The following is a 20983-nucleotide window of genomic DNA, read 5'->3' on the forward strand; positions in this document are numbered from 1 at the left end:
ACAAATTTATCATAAGGGCCTTTACAATCTGTACTCAGACCCTCAAATTGGATAAAAACCCCTCCCCCAGGATGGATAGACATGTAGTAGATGTCATGTGCACAAAATAGAGCTCATAGTAAATTTATAGTGTCGACAAACGTGATGAGCCACACCACCATGTGTTTGAGGGAACAAACAGAGGGTCAGAGTGTCCGGTAATCTCACTGACAGGACAACATTTCATCCTATTATTATATGTGGTAAATTGTGTCACAGTTAGCGTATGAGTTATGAGTTTTGAGTTGTTGATTGAACATGATTTGTGAGGTCAAAGTTGTTGAGAATCGCATTCACGAGACCAACTTACAGTCTGTTCTGACATGAAAAGGGAGCCAGTGAAAGGAATCAGAAACTGGTGCGATGAAGTGGACGTAGCTGTAGATGTAGTTAAAGCTCTGGCTGCAGCTTTCTGAATCATTTGAAGTCTTTTAGTACGAGCAGGTGACAGGCCTGAAAACATAATGTTACAATGATCCGGTCTGGATGACACAAAGGCGGGAACTTGGGACTCTGCAGCAGCCATGGACAGAAGAAGCCATTATTTCTTTGTTAATTGTGGCCATTAGAGCAGTGCTTTATTGGTGTTATTCGAAAATAATTTGTCACAGTTCAATTCATGGATTTGTTAATTCTCTGCCTGTCTTTGCCATGTAATTAACTTCTTTTCCACTCCCTCCTGCCCTGCAGTAACCCCAGCCCTTCCCACCTTTCAGCCACCTGACTCTTCTTTGCCCTCCTACTCACCTGTTCCTCATTCCCCGGTCTATTCCTTGTATATTTATTGAACCATTTCCACTCATTCTCTGCCAGATAGTCTATTGTACTTTCCAGCCTTGCTTATCTGTGTTTGCTTACCAGTTTTCGGTCAACTTCCCATTTTTGGATTTTGCCTTTTGCCTTGTTTTCCCACTTGCCCGCTCACTGCCTGTTGCTTGTCCCTGCCTGCTTTTGGCTGCTGAGCTTTATTAAAGGTGAACTGTTTTGAACTTTTACCAGTGCAACTGAGTCCTATCCTGAGCTGTGACAGGAATTCATCTCTGTTGGTTTTTTATTGGTTTATCTTCACACACACACTTCTTTTTCAGAGTGACCGTGTGACCATCAGCTCCACTGCCAAGCTGATGTTTGTTGTGTTTGTATTAAACACATCCAGCTGAGCAGCTCTTGATCATGACGGCTGTCTGTGTCTCTGTGTTTCCCCTTTGCTTTAAAGCCGCTGTGCTGGTTAAAATAGATTTTAACCAGCACAGCTGGATTAGATGGTTCAGTGAGACTCTGCAGAGAGTCGGCGTCTTGGCATAATGGGCTGGAGCGTTTCTCAAAACGTTTGTGGGAAGAATCATAATGACAACAAACCTGCTTTGATCATTGTACAGTAATAAGCATTAGACGGTATTTTTCATAACCTCAGTTTCTTGAGTCAAAGATGAAGAATTTAATGTAGCTCCTTAACATGAATCATCCAACAGCCCTCAATGACAGCTTTTCAGTACGTTATATTCTCCAAAGAATAGATCAGCTCCAGCTCTGATAAGAAAAGCTTTTAGGAATTGCCACTGGATGGATCCTCTAACCAAGTCTAAATGTAGCTACACCAATCTGCACGCTGTGTGAGAAATGTAGTCCTCGAATAGAAAACAACTTATAGAACCTCCATTAGCATCTATAGTGCCTCAAACTAAAGGGAGATGTCCGCGTTTTAATTAGCTCGTGTTAGATGGGGATGAGAAGTGCAGCATGAGCACATTTTGTCTATGTGTGTGTATGAAGCGTTTTACAGATACTCATGAAGGCAGAAGTGTGAGCAGAAAAATCAACCTGGTTTGGTACCAGACTGTATATCCAGTATGAGCCGGTCAAAAGTGTTCATTATGCAGCGAATGTGATTTGACTCCCCCCGTTCTGGAGTGAAGGTCAAACCACAAGACAAACTAGACCATCAAGAACGCGTATCACAGTAGGTGGAAGAGGCCTCTAAGTGAAATGGGCTCTAATGCAGAGATGTGTTTTTCAGCTGTCATCTATTTCAGGAAGTCATTTAATTCAGTCTCGGCTCTCATTTAAAGCAGGTAAAGTGATTCTCTTACCTGTAAATCAATTTGATATCTTGATTGCAATAATGTGATCAACCCGTCTCAAAAGAGGTTTCACATGAAACCCTAATAAAATCCATATGTTACGATATGATAAGATGTGATGCATTAAAAACTGATTTTCATGAGACACTGGCAGATATTTGTTTATAGAAATCAGCTGAATGGAAATTATGTAGCTGTAATGTGAATGGGCTGTGGAAAATCAATTTCACTTCCTTTTTTTTTTTTTTAATTTTTTTTTTTTACTAGGAATGGATGGGTTCTTGACGGGTTGGCACTAAAAGTATTAATGTGATTTTTTGAAAAACGTTGACATTGAAGGCTTCACAGCTGTAATTACATCTGATTAAGTTAATAGAAAGCTTGTGAATTAAGGGCCCTATACACAAATTATTAAATTATTAAGGTTGTGTACTTTTTCTTTTTGCTGAAGAGAGGGTAGTCTGACTGGTTTGGAAGAGCAGAATAGGGTCTTTTTAAATTTTTAACACCATGAAATTATATTTCAACACTCCCATAATTAGTAGAAGAAAAGAAGTGATGGAAATAGAAGCAAAACAAGAGGGTTGCTCTCTCACTGCTTTGGACAAATGTTGGTGAGTAAAGGAATGAAGTTTGATGCTGAATGTTTCTTCTAGACTGGTAGGTTAACAGCTTTTAGTGCTAACATTAGCTATGTAGCAATAGAAAAACTTACAAATAGCTGCTCAAAAACCTTACAGTCCCAAATGATGGTTCTACTGAGCACAGTGGATCATAGAGGTATGCTCTGTCACATGTAGAGTAGATTAACGCTGTCACTGTTTTAGGTGTCCTGCCCCCTGCTGGAGTTGCCCCTGAAAATATCCTCATTTTTAACTGAAGTGAAGAAGTTGCCAGACTGTCTGCAATGGACTTCACATGACAATATTCACAACTTTTAGATTTTTTTTGAGTTGATGGACCCATACGGACTAAAGGAATAATAAATATATAGATAAATTATTGAGGAATAGACAGACAGTCTGACTTAATGACAGCTTCAAAGGTAGGGAGTCGTTGTATTATCAGTTGGCCTTCGCCATAGTTTATTACAGTACAACAGTTACCATGGTCAAAATACATGAAACCTGGACGGCCCCCCTTTTTTATTTCATAGGTAAAAACATTGGATGTTTGAATATGTTGACCGCACTGGAAATGTCCCGGTTTTTCATTTCCGAAATCTGGTCACCTTACATCAACCCCATCTCTGTTACAGGGATTTAATTTTCACATCACAGTAAATGTAATCACTACCAAGAGTTGTTTTCTCCTTCACAATCAGCATCATAACATAAAGTTTAAAAATAGTTAAATGTATGATATAAAGTTTGCCTATATCATATCTCAAATTCAGCCTTTTGTTGTTTGCCTTAAATTTGGAAATTTGTAATCCGACTTCTCATGTGCGCATTGGTGGCTGCCCTATTATCTGTGAAGTGCAGTGTGTATAATGAGGTGCTGAGAGATGACAATCCAAGTGTCAGAATTCGAAACACGCTAGAAGCTCCTCTGTAGACACATTTCTTCCTCCCACAGGCCCAGAGATCACAGTTGAATGAGCATCAATAATACATGAGACAGCGACCACCTGGAATCATTTCAGTAATTTTCAACCCGCCTTCCTCTCAGAACCTCCAATTAGAGAACTAGTGATTTAGTGGGAAGTGGTTCAAGAAGAAATTATTTTTTTATGAGAGAAGAGAAAATTCACTGAAACTATGTGAAGCCAGAGTTCTTACTGATCTCCTGTAAAATCCAAAAACAAACTGTGAACTGACACAGATGTCCTAATGCACATGCAGCATGCAGACTCCTCTTCACATCTCTAATGTGATTACAGTGCCACTATCTGGTCTCGGAGCACAGATGCAACAGCTCATGACAATCCATTTCATCATGAGCACTCTTCTCTTCCAGTCAAGGAATCTGTAATAACTTCTCATTGACCTTCCTCTGAAGGAGTAAATTGTGGAATTATTTCTAACTCTGAATGAAGAAGCAGATTAATTTTCCTTTCCTGGTTGAAAAAGTAAAGGAAAAAAAGCAATTCCAGATGTAAGACAAGTGACAAACCTAATAAAGTTACTCATTAACATCTCTGTCTTAAGGGCATGGCGCAGGAAGGGTGACATTATGGCATGTGCTGCAACCTTTGCCCAGCAAACCTCTTTATTATTTCAGAACGAGCTGAAGAGAAAGACAAAAACACCAGTTCAAAGACAGGACTAGAAGAAATACACCTGCTCAGTCAGTGATCCCAGTGATCCTATTTTGTACAGGTAAGTCATTTTAGATGTTTTGTTTTCCTCTTTGTTGTGTAAGTTGATAATTGAGTCTCTGGCTGGGAAATGTATGTGACACAGACTGAGTAGACACAGCTACTGTCCGGCCTCAATCGCCTGATTAACTATTTTTCTTATATTACTGGTGTACTTGTGTCTGGAATTAAAGCTGTATAGCCAAAATTAACAGTGTGAATATATACGAATCTGTTGTCTAGATTAACAAGTGTGTGTGTGTGTGTGTTTGTGTGTGTTATGTTTGGAGTTAATTAGTAAGCAGTTCAGGACTATAATCATGAACATTGTCCAAGACCTGGCAAGTCAACTCCCTAACATCATGTGACAGCTTCAGTCTACTCACATTGTGTTTGTTCATGTCAAAGTTCATGTTAAAATGTCCTTTCCACTGCCATAAGGAAGGTGTTTATAGGTAACATCAGCAATATGCACTTAAAAGCAAAAGTAAATGTATATATAAATATAATAACTTAAGCATTGAAAACTGATTGGGATATTCTTACAGCACTGTGAGAGTTTGTCACTATTTAAAAGCTAAAAAATACTAAATATATACTGAGACTTTAAGATTCTGTGAACTGAACACTGCATCATATTTTTACAAACTGTTCACGTTGCTTGATTATAAAATCTTAATATGCAAATAACCTATAACTTCAGGCTTAAAAATATCTTTTAGTTATCTGAATATTGTACATTATAAGTAATGTACTTAAATGTACTTTAATTATTCACCCTCCAATATATTATAGATTCCAATAAGAGATAGGAGACAAAATCACAGTCCTTGTTTCATGTAAAAACACACACTGAAGTTCAGTTGAAGCTTCGAGTTGCTCATATCAAGGGGGGTATGATCTACTACCGTCTAACTTTGTGTTCCCCTGAGGGAAAGTAACACAAAGAGGAAATTCTGCACTTTTCATAATCCTCGGTAAGTGTAACCAGTGGATGATTTTGTTTCTTCTAGGTTTTGCTACGAGACAGAGAGATGGGTCGGTGGAGCTGCAGCTTCTTTGTGGTGTTTTTTCTTTGTGGAGCTTTTATCACTGAAGCACATCCTGGTCTTATATCTAATGGGGACCACAAAGCCCCCCAGAGACATCTCCTAACTGAGGAGGAGCCCACCCCCATTAATAGTACTGTTGGACTTGACAGTAAGTAAGGAAAGGTACTCTGCTGGGTATTTTACCATCACCTAACTATTTACAACTGGCTGTATCTGAGGAACTTTGAGCTCTGTCCCACTTCACTTACAGGAAACATTTCGAATGCACTGGTGTTGACCTCTGACTGTACAGTCACATGCAGACGCAGTAAATTCTTTTCTTGCTCTTTTCCCAGGGGCAGTCGATCCAGGCGAGGGCAAGAAGTCGCTGGAGTGGTCCTATCTCGCCGCAGCCCTGGGCACAGTCCTCACCATCTCACTCCTCATCGTGATGACTGTCAAGTTTCGCCTCTTCCATCGCTTCCTGGCCAGCTACAGACACTCCCTGCTCCAGGAGGCCGACGGGGTCAGCCACTACGGTCAAGACGACGTGTCTTTCCCCAACAGTGTGTCGGGTAGACTGGGAGTGGTTGGAGGGACAATCAGCGGGCTGGACGACGATGATGACGGCTTCATTGAGGATAACTATATCCAGACCAGTGAGAAACACAGGGCAGAGAGAGAAAGAGAGGAGGAGGAGGGGATAGAGGACAGCGACGATGATCTTCAGTTCACTATAGGATGATTAGGTGAAGGGAGACTTGATCAAAAACAGCTGGTTTACAACTGAGAAGAAATGACACTATAGAGAAATCTTGATTCTAAGTTTAAACAATCTGTGGCTGGTTCCACCAGAGAGGGAGTTCCCTTCAAAACATCTCGTATTGTTTCATTCAAATAACTGTAGAGGCCAGAACATTATACTGTATATATAGATATCACAAGAAAAGTGGTCAAAGTTAATGAAAAATTAAAAAGGAAGCAAATCACAATTTAGTTTTTTCTGTTTTCCTGATTCCAATGACTCTTTTCGTCGCCTCTAAGATTATCTTGTGACAACTCGGATGCGTCCCGATTTGAGAACCACTGAAATTGCACAGTCAATGTTCTATAATGTGAAAACTGAGCAATAACAATTGGACAGAAATAGTCAAATATGATAAAATAATAATGAAATGTATTACAATTGTATAAACAGGTGAATGGATTTTATTTTGAAAAATGTTACTGCTTGTCACTGAGTGTCACAAAAGTAGAGATTATAGTTCTGGTAAATCGAGATGTTTCCTGTCATTAAAACTAAATCTGTAATATTTAAAATTAATATATTGTGTGAATATCCATCTGTAAATTGACACATTTACACACCAAGGCTGAAGTTGCTGATCATACTCTCTTCAAATCATGTGGTTGTGTGTGTGTGTGTGTGTGTGTGTGTGTGTGTGTGTGTGTGTGTGTGTATGAGAGAGAGAGAGAGAGAGAGAGAGAGAGAGGCAGGAACGTCAGTGTATTCATGTCAGATAGAAAAAAATATGTTAATACATTTTTGTGTTTGTTCTGAATCGTTTTATTTGTACATGTAATTCGTGAATAAATTCAGCTTGATTGAAATTCCATCATCATCTGTTTTCAAATACAAGTCGGCGGCCTGGTTCTTTGAGTCCGTGGAACAGAACTCACAAAAAACATCCACCGCAGTAATGTTTTGATTTGATATGAAAACTTACTGAGTTTATTTCCAACCATAACGACTCAGAGATTGTTGCTCTGGTACAAATTTTTTGAAGGTTTTCTTTTGATGGCGTTCGGTAGTCGTCCGTTTTATGGTAATGGAAACACAAAGACTGGAACAAAAGAGCTATGACGTCTCAAATAACATGACATTAATTTTCTACTTTGTTTTCCTTTAACATGTTTAAGTTTGTTCAGATCAGGCTGCTCCTGCTGGAGGACGTCTCTCTCCTGGCTTGACTCATCTGTCCCCCTGAGACACTGAACACCCGGACAGCTCGACTCCCTATCCTCCTCGCTCTGCTCATCCTCATCATCATCATCCTCCTCCTCCTCTGCTCCCTCCGCCTCTTCAGGTAGACCAGCACACTGTAGCCCACCACAGCCAGAGCCATGCCGGCGCCAGCGGCCATCAGCACCAGCCCAGACACCAACATCTCCCTGCTGTCATAACCTCTGCTGCCGATTGTGGCCATACAGAGCAGCACCGTCCCGCAGAGGGTCACTGCCAACCCCACAGCGAGAATCAGCGCCGGGTCAGCCCTCCCGCCGCTCTTCAGCTGGTCGATGCGGCGCCGGCTTCGCACACAGTTCATGTCCTGGATGGCAGAGCTGAGGAGCTGCTTGAGTAGAACAGCGAGGGCTAAGAGGCAGAGGGTGGTGCCCACCCCGAGTCGCCACTCCCCGGACAGGCTCGTGGTGGTGGAGAGGAGCCCCACGCCGCCGAGGCCCAGTCCCAGTATGAGGGCCACCGAGGCACAGTAACACAGCAAGGAGCGGCGCGGCTCTCTGAACCACCACAGCTCCACCTGCTCCTCCAGGACACGTCTCTGCATCAAGGTGGGCTCCAGGTAGAGGCTGGGGGGCCGACGCGTGGCGTGGTAGAAGGTCTGCATCTCAGGCATGGAAGGTCAGCTCACCCAAAACCAGATTGACCTTGTGAGATGCAGAATTTGGGTTGATGATCAGAATAAACACTTTCACAGATACTTTTACATTTACAATAACTATGCTGACTGATACCAGCAGAAACGTCCTGTGCTTCATCTCAACTTCAGTGAAAACAATTACTCACTTTTTGGTAAATGAGTGTTGTTGTCCGTCCATCTGCATCCCGTCAGACAACCTCAGTCAAACAGTCACTACAATGGTTAAAAGATCCTGCAGTTGTTTGGTGTCGTTGTTTCATTCTGTAGAAGAGATGATTTCTGCCTCGAGTAAAAAATAATCCATCTTCAAACAAATGTTCAACTCATCAGTTTGTTCCAGGGATGAAACTCTTCTCAGAGTAGATGTAGAAGTATCATGACTTCAAGCTGAAGGCAGAGAAGCGGCGATGACCCAACAGTGCACAAGCAAGGACTCCCGGCAGAGAAGTGACATCCTGTCATGGTTTTTCGTTTACGTAGCTCATCCACATGTCTCCTCAGCAAGGCCTTCATCACCACAGTGACTGCATTGGTGTCACTGATCAATAATCTGTGCCCTCCTCCCCCAGTGCCAGGCAGAACAACCCCTTAACCCCCAACCCCCTCTCATCCCACGGGAACACCATCTTGTCTGCTTAAGTGGGGAAAAAGACGGGTCACAATAGCGGAGTTGGATCATGGTTTGGACAGAGATTGGCGACATTGTCCGCCGTGCCCCTCGCACAGACAATGGGCTGACCGATGAACACAATGACTGTGCTGCAGAAGGCGGGCGGTGGTGTGTGTGTGCGTGTGCGGGAACGTGAAGGGGTGTTGTGTGGCTGGTGTGGAGGGCTGAGTGATGTCAGCGTGTGCTGATAATGGTGTTTCTGTGATCCCAAGGATAGCGTCATTCACACACTGAGCGGAGCCTCTTAGATTGGCCACAGTGAACGCTGCATGTCCTCAGTGAGACGCTGACTGACCCCGGCCTGCTGCTCTGTGTCTTCTAGTAACACACTTTGCCAATGCTGAAAATATTCCTCCAAAACATCCTGCTGTTAGTTTGAGCTTTGGGGAAATTCACTTACACTTGCTTTCTTGCCAAGTTTTAGTTGAGAGGATCTATACCATTCCCATATCTACCCATTAAATATGAAGCTAAAGCCAGCAGCTGGTTTGTCTGGGGAAACAGTGACCTGGCTCTGTCCTAAAGCAACAAAATGAAAACCAGCACCACTAAAACTTAAACAGACTATATCTCGCTTGTAATGTGGCTGTAGTTTCATTAACCCTTTAGCATGACTTCAACTGTCTGTTATGTTTAGCAGAACTGTTTTCATGAAACTTTGAGACTGTCTGAGCAACCAGTGCATGTTTGACAGTACATTGCAAGTGACAGAGAGGGAGGTGGATGAAGGCCCTGACAGAGGTCTACCTCGAGTCTTAAAGGTCGGCTCAGGTCAGTTCTACTCTGTTCCTACTGATGGTCGAGGGGTTCTGTCCCGTACTCCTCCTCAATGGGAAAAACACAGGCGTAGTCAAAGATAGTATGTTGGTGTGATTTATTCTCTCAAAGTGCAAACAATGAAAACCATTAAAAACAATTCAGAAATTCTCATATGCCAGCTGGGTCCAGGCAGCTCCTTTTAACCCTGTGGCCCCTCCCACAAGACTTAATATTTACATTAAAAAATATGTAGGATTGGGTTTTTTAACTAACTTTAATGTAGTTGGGTCAACACATTTTCTTGGCAGATAAAACAATCACCATTTCTGAAACCCAAATATATTTTAACCAGATGTTTTCATACACATTTCCCTTCCAGCAAAACTAGTCATTTCCAGCAAAATTAAAAAAAAAAAAAAAAAAAAAAAAAAAAAAAATCAATATTTACAAACAGGAAACACAATTCACGTGACCACGAAGCGCGCGAAGACACGGGCCTACTAATTAGCACAGGGAAGCGGCACACTCCTGGTTTGCCAAACAAACAAACGCGCCTCATCGAAAGGTAAGAAACGTAGCGACTGTGTAAATGTGCGTGTAAATAAAACTACGCAGTGTGCGGCTTTGGTCGCGCAACTAAACCACTGAAAGGAAAAGGAGTGATAGCGATAAACTCCAACTGCTTGGACATAAATATATATATATAAATAACTCTGATCCCTCTACTCTAGTTTGTTCACTTCTGACTGTCTCCAAACATCATAACAACCAAAGCTTTGTATTTGCAGGTGACAGTATTGCACAGGGATCGGTCTCATCCATGACAACAGTGAGGATGACAACAGGATGGAGGTGAGAGAGCTGTCCATGCAGTGTGTTGTATTTAACAGATTGAGTTTGTGTCTATGAGTGTGTCTGGTCATGCACTTCATCTGTCTGCTTTACCTTCCAACTGTATCAGCAATGCATTTCAGCTCTTGGCTTCTTTAGGTAACACACTTCAGTTTCCAACTCTGCAAGTAGTACATTTCAGCTTCCAGTTGTCTTTTCAGCGACGCAGTGAATGTGAACTGTCGGATTCACTTGAGATTTCAGCTACTATTTCCACTGTCTTGCATTTTCTACAGGAAATGTATATCCCAGTTGCATTTCCCCCCAGAATTTGACAAGATAGTAAACTTGGGTTTAGTTTTTCTACTGGCACAACTGTCGTTCAGTAGCCCCAGATCTAGAGCGCTTTTTTTTACCAGCTTTTGAATAAATTTTTAATTGATAGCAGCAAACATTTGGCATGTTGGTTCATAGTAAACGGCTGCAGTTATTGTGCTTTTATCCAAAGTGCTTTACATTTTGCCTCCATCTGCAACTCTTGTTGAGCCCCAACACTCTAGTGACAAGTCTTACAAAATAACAATGAAGCAACTCATAGCATGTTCACATTGATGTGCAGTGCTGGTCCCAGTGCCATCTACTGCTGCTGTGTTATACATTTTTCAAAATATCGAATTGTACGTATTATTATCTATTACTTATCTTTCCAAGTATTTGTTACTGGCATTTTGCAGTTTTTCTTGTACTGTCCACTTTGCTGCTGTGACACTGCAAATTCCCCCAGTGTGAGACTAATAAATGACTATCTTATCTTATCTACTTTAGTTTTCATATTTTACCAGTAGAAACACCAGTGTTGAGTTGATGCTGAGCCTCCTTGCAAACCTGTGATGAACCAGTCAGCTGCTTCACAAAAGGAGTGATGAGACAGGGACACGAAATGCACTCTCTCCCCCTAGTGGACAATGTTATAAAGTGTACAATAATTCAGTGAACTGAATTAAAATAAATATCAACAAGTCTTAACTGCATCAAAAAAAGAAAGAATAGTTGTTAGCGTGAGAAAATTAAACCTGAGACAAGAGGACGAAGGAACAAATACAATATACACTGTGTATTTCTCTTGATCAGAGTCCTTGTACAAAATTCATTAATGCAATTAGCTCAGCAATCAAGCAAAACACAACAATATTTGTGGAAATGATTAGGTCGTTAATGACATGTTGTCGTGTATTTGGCATCTTTCTGAACAGCTGGTCAACATATATGTCTGTTGGCCCTGCGACAGCAGCTTGTCACTGTTGCACTCTGGGAGAGACTCCAGGATACAACAGGCTCTGAAAAAAACAGAACAGGATGTAGAAAATTGACGGACACATGGATCAACAGATGTGTGAATAATTAACATAATTTAGATTCATGGGCATAACGTTAATCATTCTGCTTCTTATTAATTACTTAGGATGGCTTCAATTCTGGCGGGATGTACAGAGGGTAATCCACATGTGTTTGGACAGTCATTTCCATTCACTATCACTGTCCACTGTACAACAGTAAGGACTATTATAATCCCTCAAACCCTCAAACCTCCTGAAAGATGAAAGCCGGGGCTTTAACCTCATAGTCTCTGGGTCATTTCAAATCTACTGAATATAGAACCACATCAACAGAAAAGACGGCACTGTTTTCTGAAAAACAAAACAAACAAACAAAAACAGAATATGATATATACAATATATATGACATGCATTTGTAGGTTCATGAATGCAACTGGTCCATTTTCTGTAAGTAAACCTCAACAGTACAGTTCAGTTATAACCATATAGTTCAATGCAGCTTCATTCTTGTGCTAACTGTGTGTCTGCTGTTCATGTCAGTCTTTGACCTGTAGAGGGCAGCAGCCTCCAGATTTGGACAGCTACCTGCAGGATGCTAAAACAGAAATAAGTACAGTGAGTGGTTGTAGATGCAGTGATGTATTCACTTCCAAGTACACGTCCTGCATTCAAAATCTTTGCTGTTATACCAGTAACTATAATTTACTATAAGTAACTGTAGCTGTGAAATGTTGTAGATGTCATGAGACCCCGCCACTTTCAATACCCTTCATGTTGTCATGGTTGCCAGCCCAGTGGTCACCAAGGTCTCTCAAAGATTATTTTTCTCATCATTTAATCATTATCTCATATAATTTTGGTGCTGTTGTATCTGCATGATATGTGTTGTATATTTATATGGTGCGAAATTAGCTTAGATACATCTTTCAGTGTCATCAAAGACAACTATACAGAAATCATTTATAAAAGTTATCACAGATTTAGTTTAAAATAAGAAGCTGTGTGTGTGGTGGGAGGATAAAATTCTGCTTTGAGCCTTAAAAACCGATCGTCCGTGATGGTTAGATTAGAGTAAAGAGCCTCCACGAACCTGCAGCAGAATGTGAGTCACAGTCTTACACACTGATGTCCAAGCATGTGCAATAGAGAGATTTGTGTGAACAGTTTGTCATTCTGGCCCGACACTCCAGCAGCTGATTTCACTGACAGGTGCAACATCAACCGAAGAGGATGAGCTAATCTCACGGCTGCAGACCACTGGGTTAGACAAACAGGGCTTGTGACCAGAGCATCGCTGTTCCAGTTTCCCTCAACCAGCTGGTGAAAGGTGGAAGGAAACAGTGAGCAAATGTGGCTTTTCTCATCCCTCAACAGCAGCTGTTGAGGTGTTCTTGAGCAAGGTACTTAAACGTAATTGCTTTAGCGCTCAGAGGCCGTCAGTGGATAGCGACACTGTAACCGAACCGTGACGCCTGTCGATTCCAGCTCCTGCAGCTGTGTGAATGTGGAGCAGAGAAGCAGAAAAGGAAAAAACACAGTGTGCATGCTCAGCAAATGTGCCCTAAAGGTTAGTTAAACAAAATGTGGCCAGGGTAGAAGTCACACTATTTACTGAAATGCTGTTCACATGCAAGAGGAACTGCAGATTTCCATGATTGCTGTGACTGTATGGGAGGATGATGGAAGCTGCTCCTGAATCGACAATGTTGAGGAAATGTGGCAGAAAATGAGGGATCTGCTGCCAGGTTTTGACACACTGTGCAAACACAGACAAACGTTACCAGCAATCCTGACTTTTCTACTGCTGCCTGCAAAATTATGATCTCCTGCACAGATGTAGTGTAAACCACGCGTCACTCTGGCAGAGACAGAAATCTAGAGATGTGTCTTGAAGTGACTTTATCTCAGTAACAGCACTGATAATTCTGTAGACAGGCTGTCAAAAAGCTTGAGTAGTGAGGGATTTTTATGTGGCGTAAGTGGTTCTCTGCAGGATAATAAAAAAGTGTTTTACAGTACACATCTGCAGTGTATCCGAGTGTGGGGAAATTATTGGGCAGTTGTTGCAGTGCACGACAGCTGTACAAATCAGTTCTTCAACAGTTGCTACATGGGAAATATTGGGTATTGAGTAATAGTGGATGTGAAAACTGTGAAAATTTTTAGTTATACCAGTAAGGTGGCTTTAGAGATTGCGTTTGTCATTCACCACTTCCGTCCGTACTAAAATATCTGAACAACTCTTGGATGCATTGCCATGAAATGTTGTATAGACACTCATGTTCCCCGGAGGGTGAATCCAGCCGACTGTGGTGATGCCCAAAGATTTAACTTTGGTGTGTTGACTAAATACCAACAAATCTTCCAATCAGCATCAACTGCACTTCATGTTTGCTGCTAATTAGCCGACGTTAGCATGCTAAGACATTAGACTTAGACGGCAAACATAGGTGGTTAGCATTCTGATGTAAGCATTTAGCTCAAAGTACTGCTGTGCGTAAGTCGTCAAAGCTGCTAGCATGATTATAGACTCTTGTGTCCTGTTATTTCACATTTTTCTTTTTCGCAGTGTCTTTTAAAGGTTTAACATTTTCAACTTATACCAATACATTTACTTGGTCTTCTTTTTTCATTCTTGTCGATGCTGTTTGAGTCACAGCAGGGGAAAAAGGCAGCTCCCTGGCTTTTAGAGGGATACACTGCTCACAGAGACGGGAGGGTTAAAGGCCGGTGGACAGGACCTGAGGCCTGAGCAGCCATGGCCTGTGTTAAGCATGCAAAATCTGCTCTCTGCTATTTCTGTATTTCAGTTGCCCGACAATCTCTCTCTCTCTCAGATGTACCCTGCCTCCTGCTTAATCCTCAGTGTGCTAAAAGCATTTTCATTTAGTCATGACTCATTCCTCACAGCAAATTGACTGTAAACTCGATTTAGTCGGTGTTATCTCTGATGGGTGAGAATCAGATAGCTAAAAACATTCCTTGTGCTACATCAATATTCAGTGCTTTACTTTTTACTTGAGCAGGCCAGATGGGCACGAATGATAACAAATACTGTACTTTACATATTATAATTGCCTTATGAAGTACAAAACCCACAGTGTGTACGTTATTTTTTATGAGCAGCTCGTTACATAATTTATATGATGGGGATCGTGCACCCTGCGAAGATAGAAATTAAAGCTAAAAACACATTACTTTGTGATTCACAAGTCATTTGTCTTCTGGCTTTCAGTACTCAGGGTTTTATCGTGAAGGGACATGGAGTTTTTCAGAAAATTAGGGCTCTGTTTGTGCTGGGATGTTTTCCTGTACGACTAAACACCCTGTCACCGCTCAGAATCAGAATTTGTTACGGGCCGGTCTGGAACGAGCTAATATCGCACTGGCTGATGTTGTTAACATACTCATTTTCAGACTGTAATTCTTGTAACAGATTTAAACACCTGTTCACCAACCACTGTTTTTTTTCCTTTCAGTCTGCTCCTGCTGCCTTATTCTTGCTGGTCGGTTGCTGTGCAACCATGACAACAGGCCCCAGCTACAGTACCATGATTTTCTCAGTGCCATGACTTTAATGGCTGTGAATACAATTGTTTGTGCAAATGTGTGCATGTGTGAGCCAGTGTCTCTTTGTGTATTTACTATATGTTGTGGTTGGGAGGGGGATTAAGTTATCCTTCAGCTTATCTCCATTAAAATGACTGATTACGCTGTCAGCAATGGTCGTGGCCTAGATTTGAAAGACGGCCTCGTTCGCTCTGGCTTGGAGCCACTAGACCTTGTAAATACTACTGGTGCACTTTTATCTGCAGACGAGTATTACCTCATTGTGTTTAGTAATAGCAATAACGCTGCAGTTTGGTTAATGAAAGAGGTACAGGGGGCCTTTTCCTGTTGCTGCTGCCTCTGAGAAACTGTATAGCCCGCGGTTTACCTTAGCATTCGCATAATTTGCATATAGATGAGAATCATATCACATTATTGCTTAGGGGCTAGGTTAATAATGGGGTAGTTGAACAGGATACAGTACTGTGCAAGAGACTTGTGCAGACGCTGAAACAGGTGGGGTTATGGGAGCTGGTTTCTGCCTCGCTGAGGCCACGCTGTCCCGTATCTTCCTCCTCTCTCCAGCAGCCACACTATATGTCTTTCTATTGTTTACATTTTGAAGGATGTGCCACATCCCTGAACAGGGCTCAAGCTTGCTACTTCACAAAGCATTTCTAAATTACTCTCCCTAACCTGAATAGAAAAAGACCACAGGGACCTAAAATTGCTTGTCCCACTGAACCCATCTGCTGCTGCTGGTCCCCACCACTGTATTACCTGCCTGTCATGCTCTGAAATTGATTTCACTGGCTCAGTGGGTGTGACAACCCCAGAACCCCTGTCCCTCTCACTTGATTAGTATAAGTATTACACAGGAAAAAAACCATCAAAACAAAACAGAAACGGGCCTGTCTGGATAAATGCTGCATCAAAATGCATTTGTTTGATGTTGGGTTTCTCACATTTCACTCGACGCAGCAGTGGAGCTACCTGTTATTTTTCCTCTGGTATGTCTCCAGCCAGGCAGCTGCACCAGAGGACAGCTCACACAACTTGTTGGTTTGCTGTTCAAAAGGTACTGAAGCGCTTTGAGAGTGTTACCTTTGTAATGCTAAGTAGATATAACTTACCTTTTTTTTTTTTATTAAATAATGATAACTTCCTGTAGCCTACTGCAACATGTTTTCCAGCTCGTGTTGGAGGTACACACTCCATATTAAATTATTTGAAGTCCAGCCACGGGAACACTGTGGCTCCACGGACAGAAAAAACAAAGACAAGCACAAGAAAAATATGAAGGGAATATTATAGTCTTGGATCAGTAAAACCTGACCTATATTCAGTGGCATAGACAGACAAAAGAAAAATAAGATTATTATCAAGTATTTTAATGTCATTACAACCACTTCATGGAAACAACAATGAGAACACAGGCTTGTATGACACCAAACAGACGTTATTTGTGGGGCATTTTGTCCATATCTGTGGTTGAGGAATACTAATACTACTACATGTGTTGCTATGAGTGTTTTAAGAGGAAAATTGCTATTAAAGCTCAAATATGACTGAGTGTTGCTGTAACAAGTAGAAACCAACAGAGACAGTCAGAGAGGCAAAGATCAACCAATAACCTCTGCTCATTTGGTGAGATGACGGCAAGTAGTTTAAGGCTTTCACCGAGGTCACAGGTCATGCCAGTGAAAGGGGGGGGGGGGGGGGGGGGGAGTATGTTTTCAGTTCTTCTATAATCCCTTCAACTCCCCGTGTCAACCCACACAGGCGCTTTCCTCTATGTTGCCTGGAGTAGAAATCTTAATACTGTGTGGGAGTAAACACACAGTTTTGAACAGGTCTGTGGAGGGAGCTCCCTCACCCTCCTGGCAGTTTTGTTGCATGTTTTAGGATGCTACAAATTAAGCCACTGTTACTGTCATAAGTTCAAACACTGTGGTAACATAATGTAGTTCCTCTGCAACCCGACTACAGGTCTGTCAGAGTAACTGAAAACACACTCCAACCCTTTCCTTTCGACCTCTTTGGTTATTCTGTTGGTTTTGCAGAAACCAAAATAAAATATGTAACAATTTAAGCCTGACATTTTTTATCAATATATAAAGATTTCACACTATTTAAGTAGCGCAATGAGACAAAGAATACCACAATTTTTCTGGCCATTTTAAACATAGAAATGTTTCATTAGAATAACAAATACTTGACTTAAGAATTAGCCATTGAATCATGTCTTATTGAATTATTTAACTTAATATGTGGATCAAATGAGCCCAGTGTATGTTCTGTCATATGCTATGACCCTGCTGGTCATAATAACACAGCACCTGATGTGTGTTACTACGTGGGTCTGTGATTACTATAGTTGTAGTTCTATTCTATTCTATTCTATTCTATTCTATTCTATTCTATTCTGTATTTGTAACTGAAACAGTGGTTGAGAAAACTATCCCACCATGGTAGCTGTTAAAGTATTGATTGAAAGCTCCAGAACAGCTGCTAAATGGACCTTGTGTAAAGATTTTGTCAACTACAGTTTCCAATGTCAAGAATAAAAATTCAACTCAAAAACAAAATAGTCTGAAAAAATACTAGACTACAGTTATTCTATTCTATTCTATTCTATTCTATTCTATTCTATTCTATTCTATTCTATTCTATTCTGTTCTGTTCTGTTCTAGTCCAGTCTAGATAGATGGATAGATACTTTATTTATCCCATAGGGGAAATTCATGTGTCCATTAGCTTATTGTTGATAATAATAATAATGATAATAGTACTATAATAATTATAATAATAATAGTAATAAAAAAAAAACCGTCAATAATAAATAATGATTCATTATTAGATTATTAGTTACTTCCTTTGGCTGAGGTGTTGTGTAGCCTGATGGCAGTGGGATTCCACCGAACTTCTCTGTTCTGCAGCGCAGTGAGATGAGTCAAGTCAATTCTAATCTATTCAATTCTATTGAGTCTGAAACAGTAGTAGTAGTTGAGAAGACAAATCGGGTCCATGTAGTATCTACTGATCAAAAGCTCCAGAACCGCTACCCCGTGGAATTTATGTGAACAGAATAGGGGAAAAAAGGCCTACTACAATTATTCTATTCTAGTCTATTCTAGTCTATTCTATTCTATTCTATTCTATTCTATTCTGTTCTATTCTGTTCTGTTCTGTTCTGTTCTGTTCTGTTCTGTTCTGTTCTATTCTACTCTACTCTTCTCCCCGCCCTGCGCGGTGTCGTCACGCTCCGGGCAGCCAGTGAGGCGGAGGGAGGGGGCGTCTCACAGCCGAGAGGCAGCAGCAGCGGCAGCGGCGTCGCAGCTACAACGAGAGCGGCTCTCGGGCTTTGTTCAGTGGATGTGAATGAGCTCCATCACCTCCGTCAGAAATGTGGACGGATTTAAGGACGTTGTTACTTTTTCATTTGTTTGTCCTGAGGCTTCATTTATCGGAAGGTCAGTGCTGCTTTTTTCCCCTTGTGTGTGTGACATGAATTAAATGAAATATTGCCTAAACGGTGTGTGTAAGTGTGTAACTGTGTGTGAGTGTGTGTGTGTGTGTGTGTGTGTAGATGGGCTGTACTAGAGGTGAGAGACTGGAAGCGCTCCTGGTACTGAGCGCGCGTGTGATGCCAAGAGAGAGAAAAACAAGATAAGATATAAGACATAAGATTCAGAATCATCTTTTCCTCCATGTTAAACCTGTGATAGCTCGCTCCCCGGGTGAATGAGTGTGTGTGTTCATGGTGGGAAAAGCCTCTGCGAGTCTGTCATGTGTTTCCCGGCTGTGAGCATCCATACTGCATCAGAGGTAGTAGATGTAGTGGCCCACACTGAATCTTTGTCTTCGTGTTGCGGAGAATTGTGTCCGGCAGACACGGGGCCTCCTCCTCCTCCTCCTCCTCCTCTTCCTCTTCTACTGCTGCTGTTTCCCTCTTTTCTCACTTTAACTGTTTTTAATCGTCTTTGAAAAAGAAAAAAGTAGAAAAATAACTGAAAGGAAAAACACGAACCGTGACGCTCCCAGCGCCTCAGCCAATTGACCTGAATGAAAGCTGAATATCAATTAGGCATTCATTTGCAAATGACAGTTGAACTACTTGCGGTTACTACTCCACTAACCCATCTGGACGCCCCCCCCCTTGTGTGTGTGTGTGTGTGTGTGTGTGTGTGTGTGTGTGTGTGTGTGTGTGTGGTGTGTGTGTGTGTGTGTGTGTGTGTGTGTGTGTGTGTGTGTTTTCCCCATCTTCTTCTTCCAGCAACGGATGAGTGCGAGGATGGACAGTTTCAGTGCAACAACAAAAGGTGTATACCGACCATCTGGAGGTGCGACGACGATGACGACTGCTCAGACAACAGTGATGAAGAAAACTGTCGTAAGTGTTGCAACCAGTGGAGACTTGAGATAGAAACAAAGATGTGTGATGGTGCAGATGTCACAGTAAAGAGGAATAACCTGTCAGAGCAACACATCCGAATCATAAAGACTTCACAATTACTACATAACCAGCCCTCATTGTCTCCTCCATAATTCCCCTCCCACAAATTTGCGTTGTGGAAATGAAACTATTCTTAAGATCTTAGACAGTAATGTGACAATTTTCTTTTTTTTTTTTTTTTTCTTAACCAATGAAAAACGTTCCACAAAAATCAAATTAATTATGTCATTAATCTCATCTGGAGACAGAACCTGGAACTGCTCCATCAGCTGTCCATTACAGCCTGACTTAATGCTCTGTTCATGACAGGAATGTTTATCCAAACCTCTCCGTCTTAATGAGCCGCGTTTCCCCAAAATGTTAACAGTTATGAACCAGAAAATGCACCCGTGTCTCCACCACTCGCTCTCCGTCCTCTTTATCATTTTTATATTATATTTATGGTGGATTTGCTGTTTTATTAGCTTTTTCATCTATTTTCTTCCCGTTTGTTCACCGTGCATGACAGTGGCATATTTTCAGGGACACATAAAAGCATACAGAGTTTCCAAAGAGACAAATAAAATCATGTTGTGAGTGGGGGATTAGGTGTGTGTGTGTGTGTGTGTGTGTGTGTGTGTGTGTGTGTGTGTGTGTGTGTGTGTGTGTGTGTGTGTGTGTGTGTGTGTGTGTGTGCCTGCAGGCCATGAGTGTGTACTGGTGATTTCATCCCTCTTTTTTTTTTTTTTTTTTTTTTTTCTATATATAGAAAGCTCAACAAACATGTTTTCCTAAAATGAGGGTTGATTGGTTGGAACCATTTTCCAATCATTGTCAAATAAAAAGCCGTCAAGCTGAGAGACAGACGGCGAGCTCTGACAGGTATCTCGGATGTGTTGTTCCTGCGCGGAAATAATAGAATTCCAGTTTCCTGTCTGACTGCGAGCCCGTGGCCTATATTTCGGAGGAATGCTCGCGCTCAAACCAGTGAAGCTGTGCCAAAGCTGAAGCCAAGCTCCGCGTGTTTTTCCGCGCAGCTATGTTCCTATGTGTTCGGGTTAATTGTGGCTCGGGAGGAATTCCTGCACCTCCCCACACATGCATATACACACACACACACACACACACACACACACACACACACACACACACACACACTCACACTCTGTCTCTTTCTTTCTTCTTACAGCACTCTCCATCTTTGTTTCTGTTTCTGTCTGCTCCAAAACTCCCACTCACACAAACCTGCTGCACACAACCACCTTATGATTCCTGTGTGCGTTAGTCTGGAG

At 41.7% G+C, this 20983-nt stretch overlaps 3 protein-coding genes and 1 long non-coding RNA gene across 6 annotated transcripts in view; 3 read left to right on the plus strand and 1 right to left on the minus strand.

Moving 5' to 3' along the window:
• Positions 1–3187: 3187 nt before the first annotated feature.
• On the plus strand, positions 3188–6890 carry LOC130179045 (leucine-rich repeat-containing protein 19-like). The gene is made up of 2 exons (XM_056391757.1): positions 3188–5619; positions 5807–6890. The coding sequence occupies exons 1-2, from the start codon at positions 5454–5456 to the stop codon at positions 6193–6195; spliced, it is 555 nt and encodes a 184-aa protein (XP_056247732.1). The 5' UTR covers positions 3188–5453; the 3' UTR covers positions 6196–6890.
• Positions 6891–6993: 103 nt separating this feature from the next.
• Positions 6994–8674, minus strand: tmem125b (transmembrane protein 125b). Its single transcript, XM_056391756.1, has 2 exons — positions 8257–8674; positions 6994–8117 (listed from the first exon to the last, which is right to left on the minus strand). The coding sequence occupies exon 2, from the start codon at positions 8084–8086 to the stop codon at positions 7376–7378; it is 711 nt and encodes a 236-aa protein (XP_056247731.1). The 5' UTR covers positions 8087–8117; positions 8257–8674; the 3' UTR covers positions 6994–7375.
• A 1349-nt stretch (positions 8675–10023) lies between these two features.
• LOC130179046 (uncharacterized) lies at positions 10024–15269 on the plus strand. Its single transcript, XR_008829224.1, has 3 exons — positions 10024–10104; positions 10328–10391; positions 15187–15269. It is a non-coding gene; the product is annotated as an uncharacterized LOC130179046 (long non-coding RNA).
• Positions 15270–18575: 3306 nt separating this feature from the next.
• The window catches only part of LOC130179043 (low-density lipoprotein receptor-related protein 8-like), a 78781-nt gene continuing 76373 nt past the window's right edge, over positions 18576–20983 (plus strand). For all 3 annotated transcript variants that reach the window (XM_056391753.1, XM_056391755.1, XM_056391754.1), the window contains exons 1-2: positions 18576–18729; positions 19533–19649. In XM_056391753.1, coding sequence (XP_056247728.1) covers positions 18663–18729; positions 19533–19649 — 184 coding nt within the window. In that variant the 5' untranslated portion in view covers positions 18576–18662. The remainder of the gene's footprint in view (positions 18730–19532; positions 19650–20983) is intronic.

This window comes from Seriola aureovittata, chromosome 12 (genome assembly GCF_021018895.1).
Source record: "Seriola aureovittata isolate HTS-2021-v1 ecotype China chromosome 12, ASM2101889v1, whole genome shotgun sequence".
NCBI classification, from domain to species: domain Eukaryota; kingdom Metazoa; phylum Chordata; class Actinopteri; order Carangiformes; family Carangidae; genus Seriola; species Seriola aureovittata.

What these genes read in the sequence shown, in the direction of transcription:
- LOC130179045 (XM_056391757.1), top strand. Translation starts at nt 5,454, where the DNA reads ATGGGTCGGTGGAGCTGCAGCTTCTTTGTGGTGTTTTTTCTTTGTGGA. An exon ending in TAGTACTGTTGGACTTGACA is followed by an intron (nt 5,620 to 5,806) that starts GTAAGTAAGGAA and finishes CTCTTTTCCCAG; the next exon opens with GGGCAGTCGATCCAGGCGAG.
- tmem125b (XM_056391756.1), bottom strand. Translation starts at nt 8,086, where the DNA reads ATGCCTGAGATGCAGACCTTCTACCACGCCACGCGTCGGCCCCCCAGC.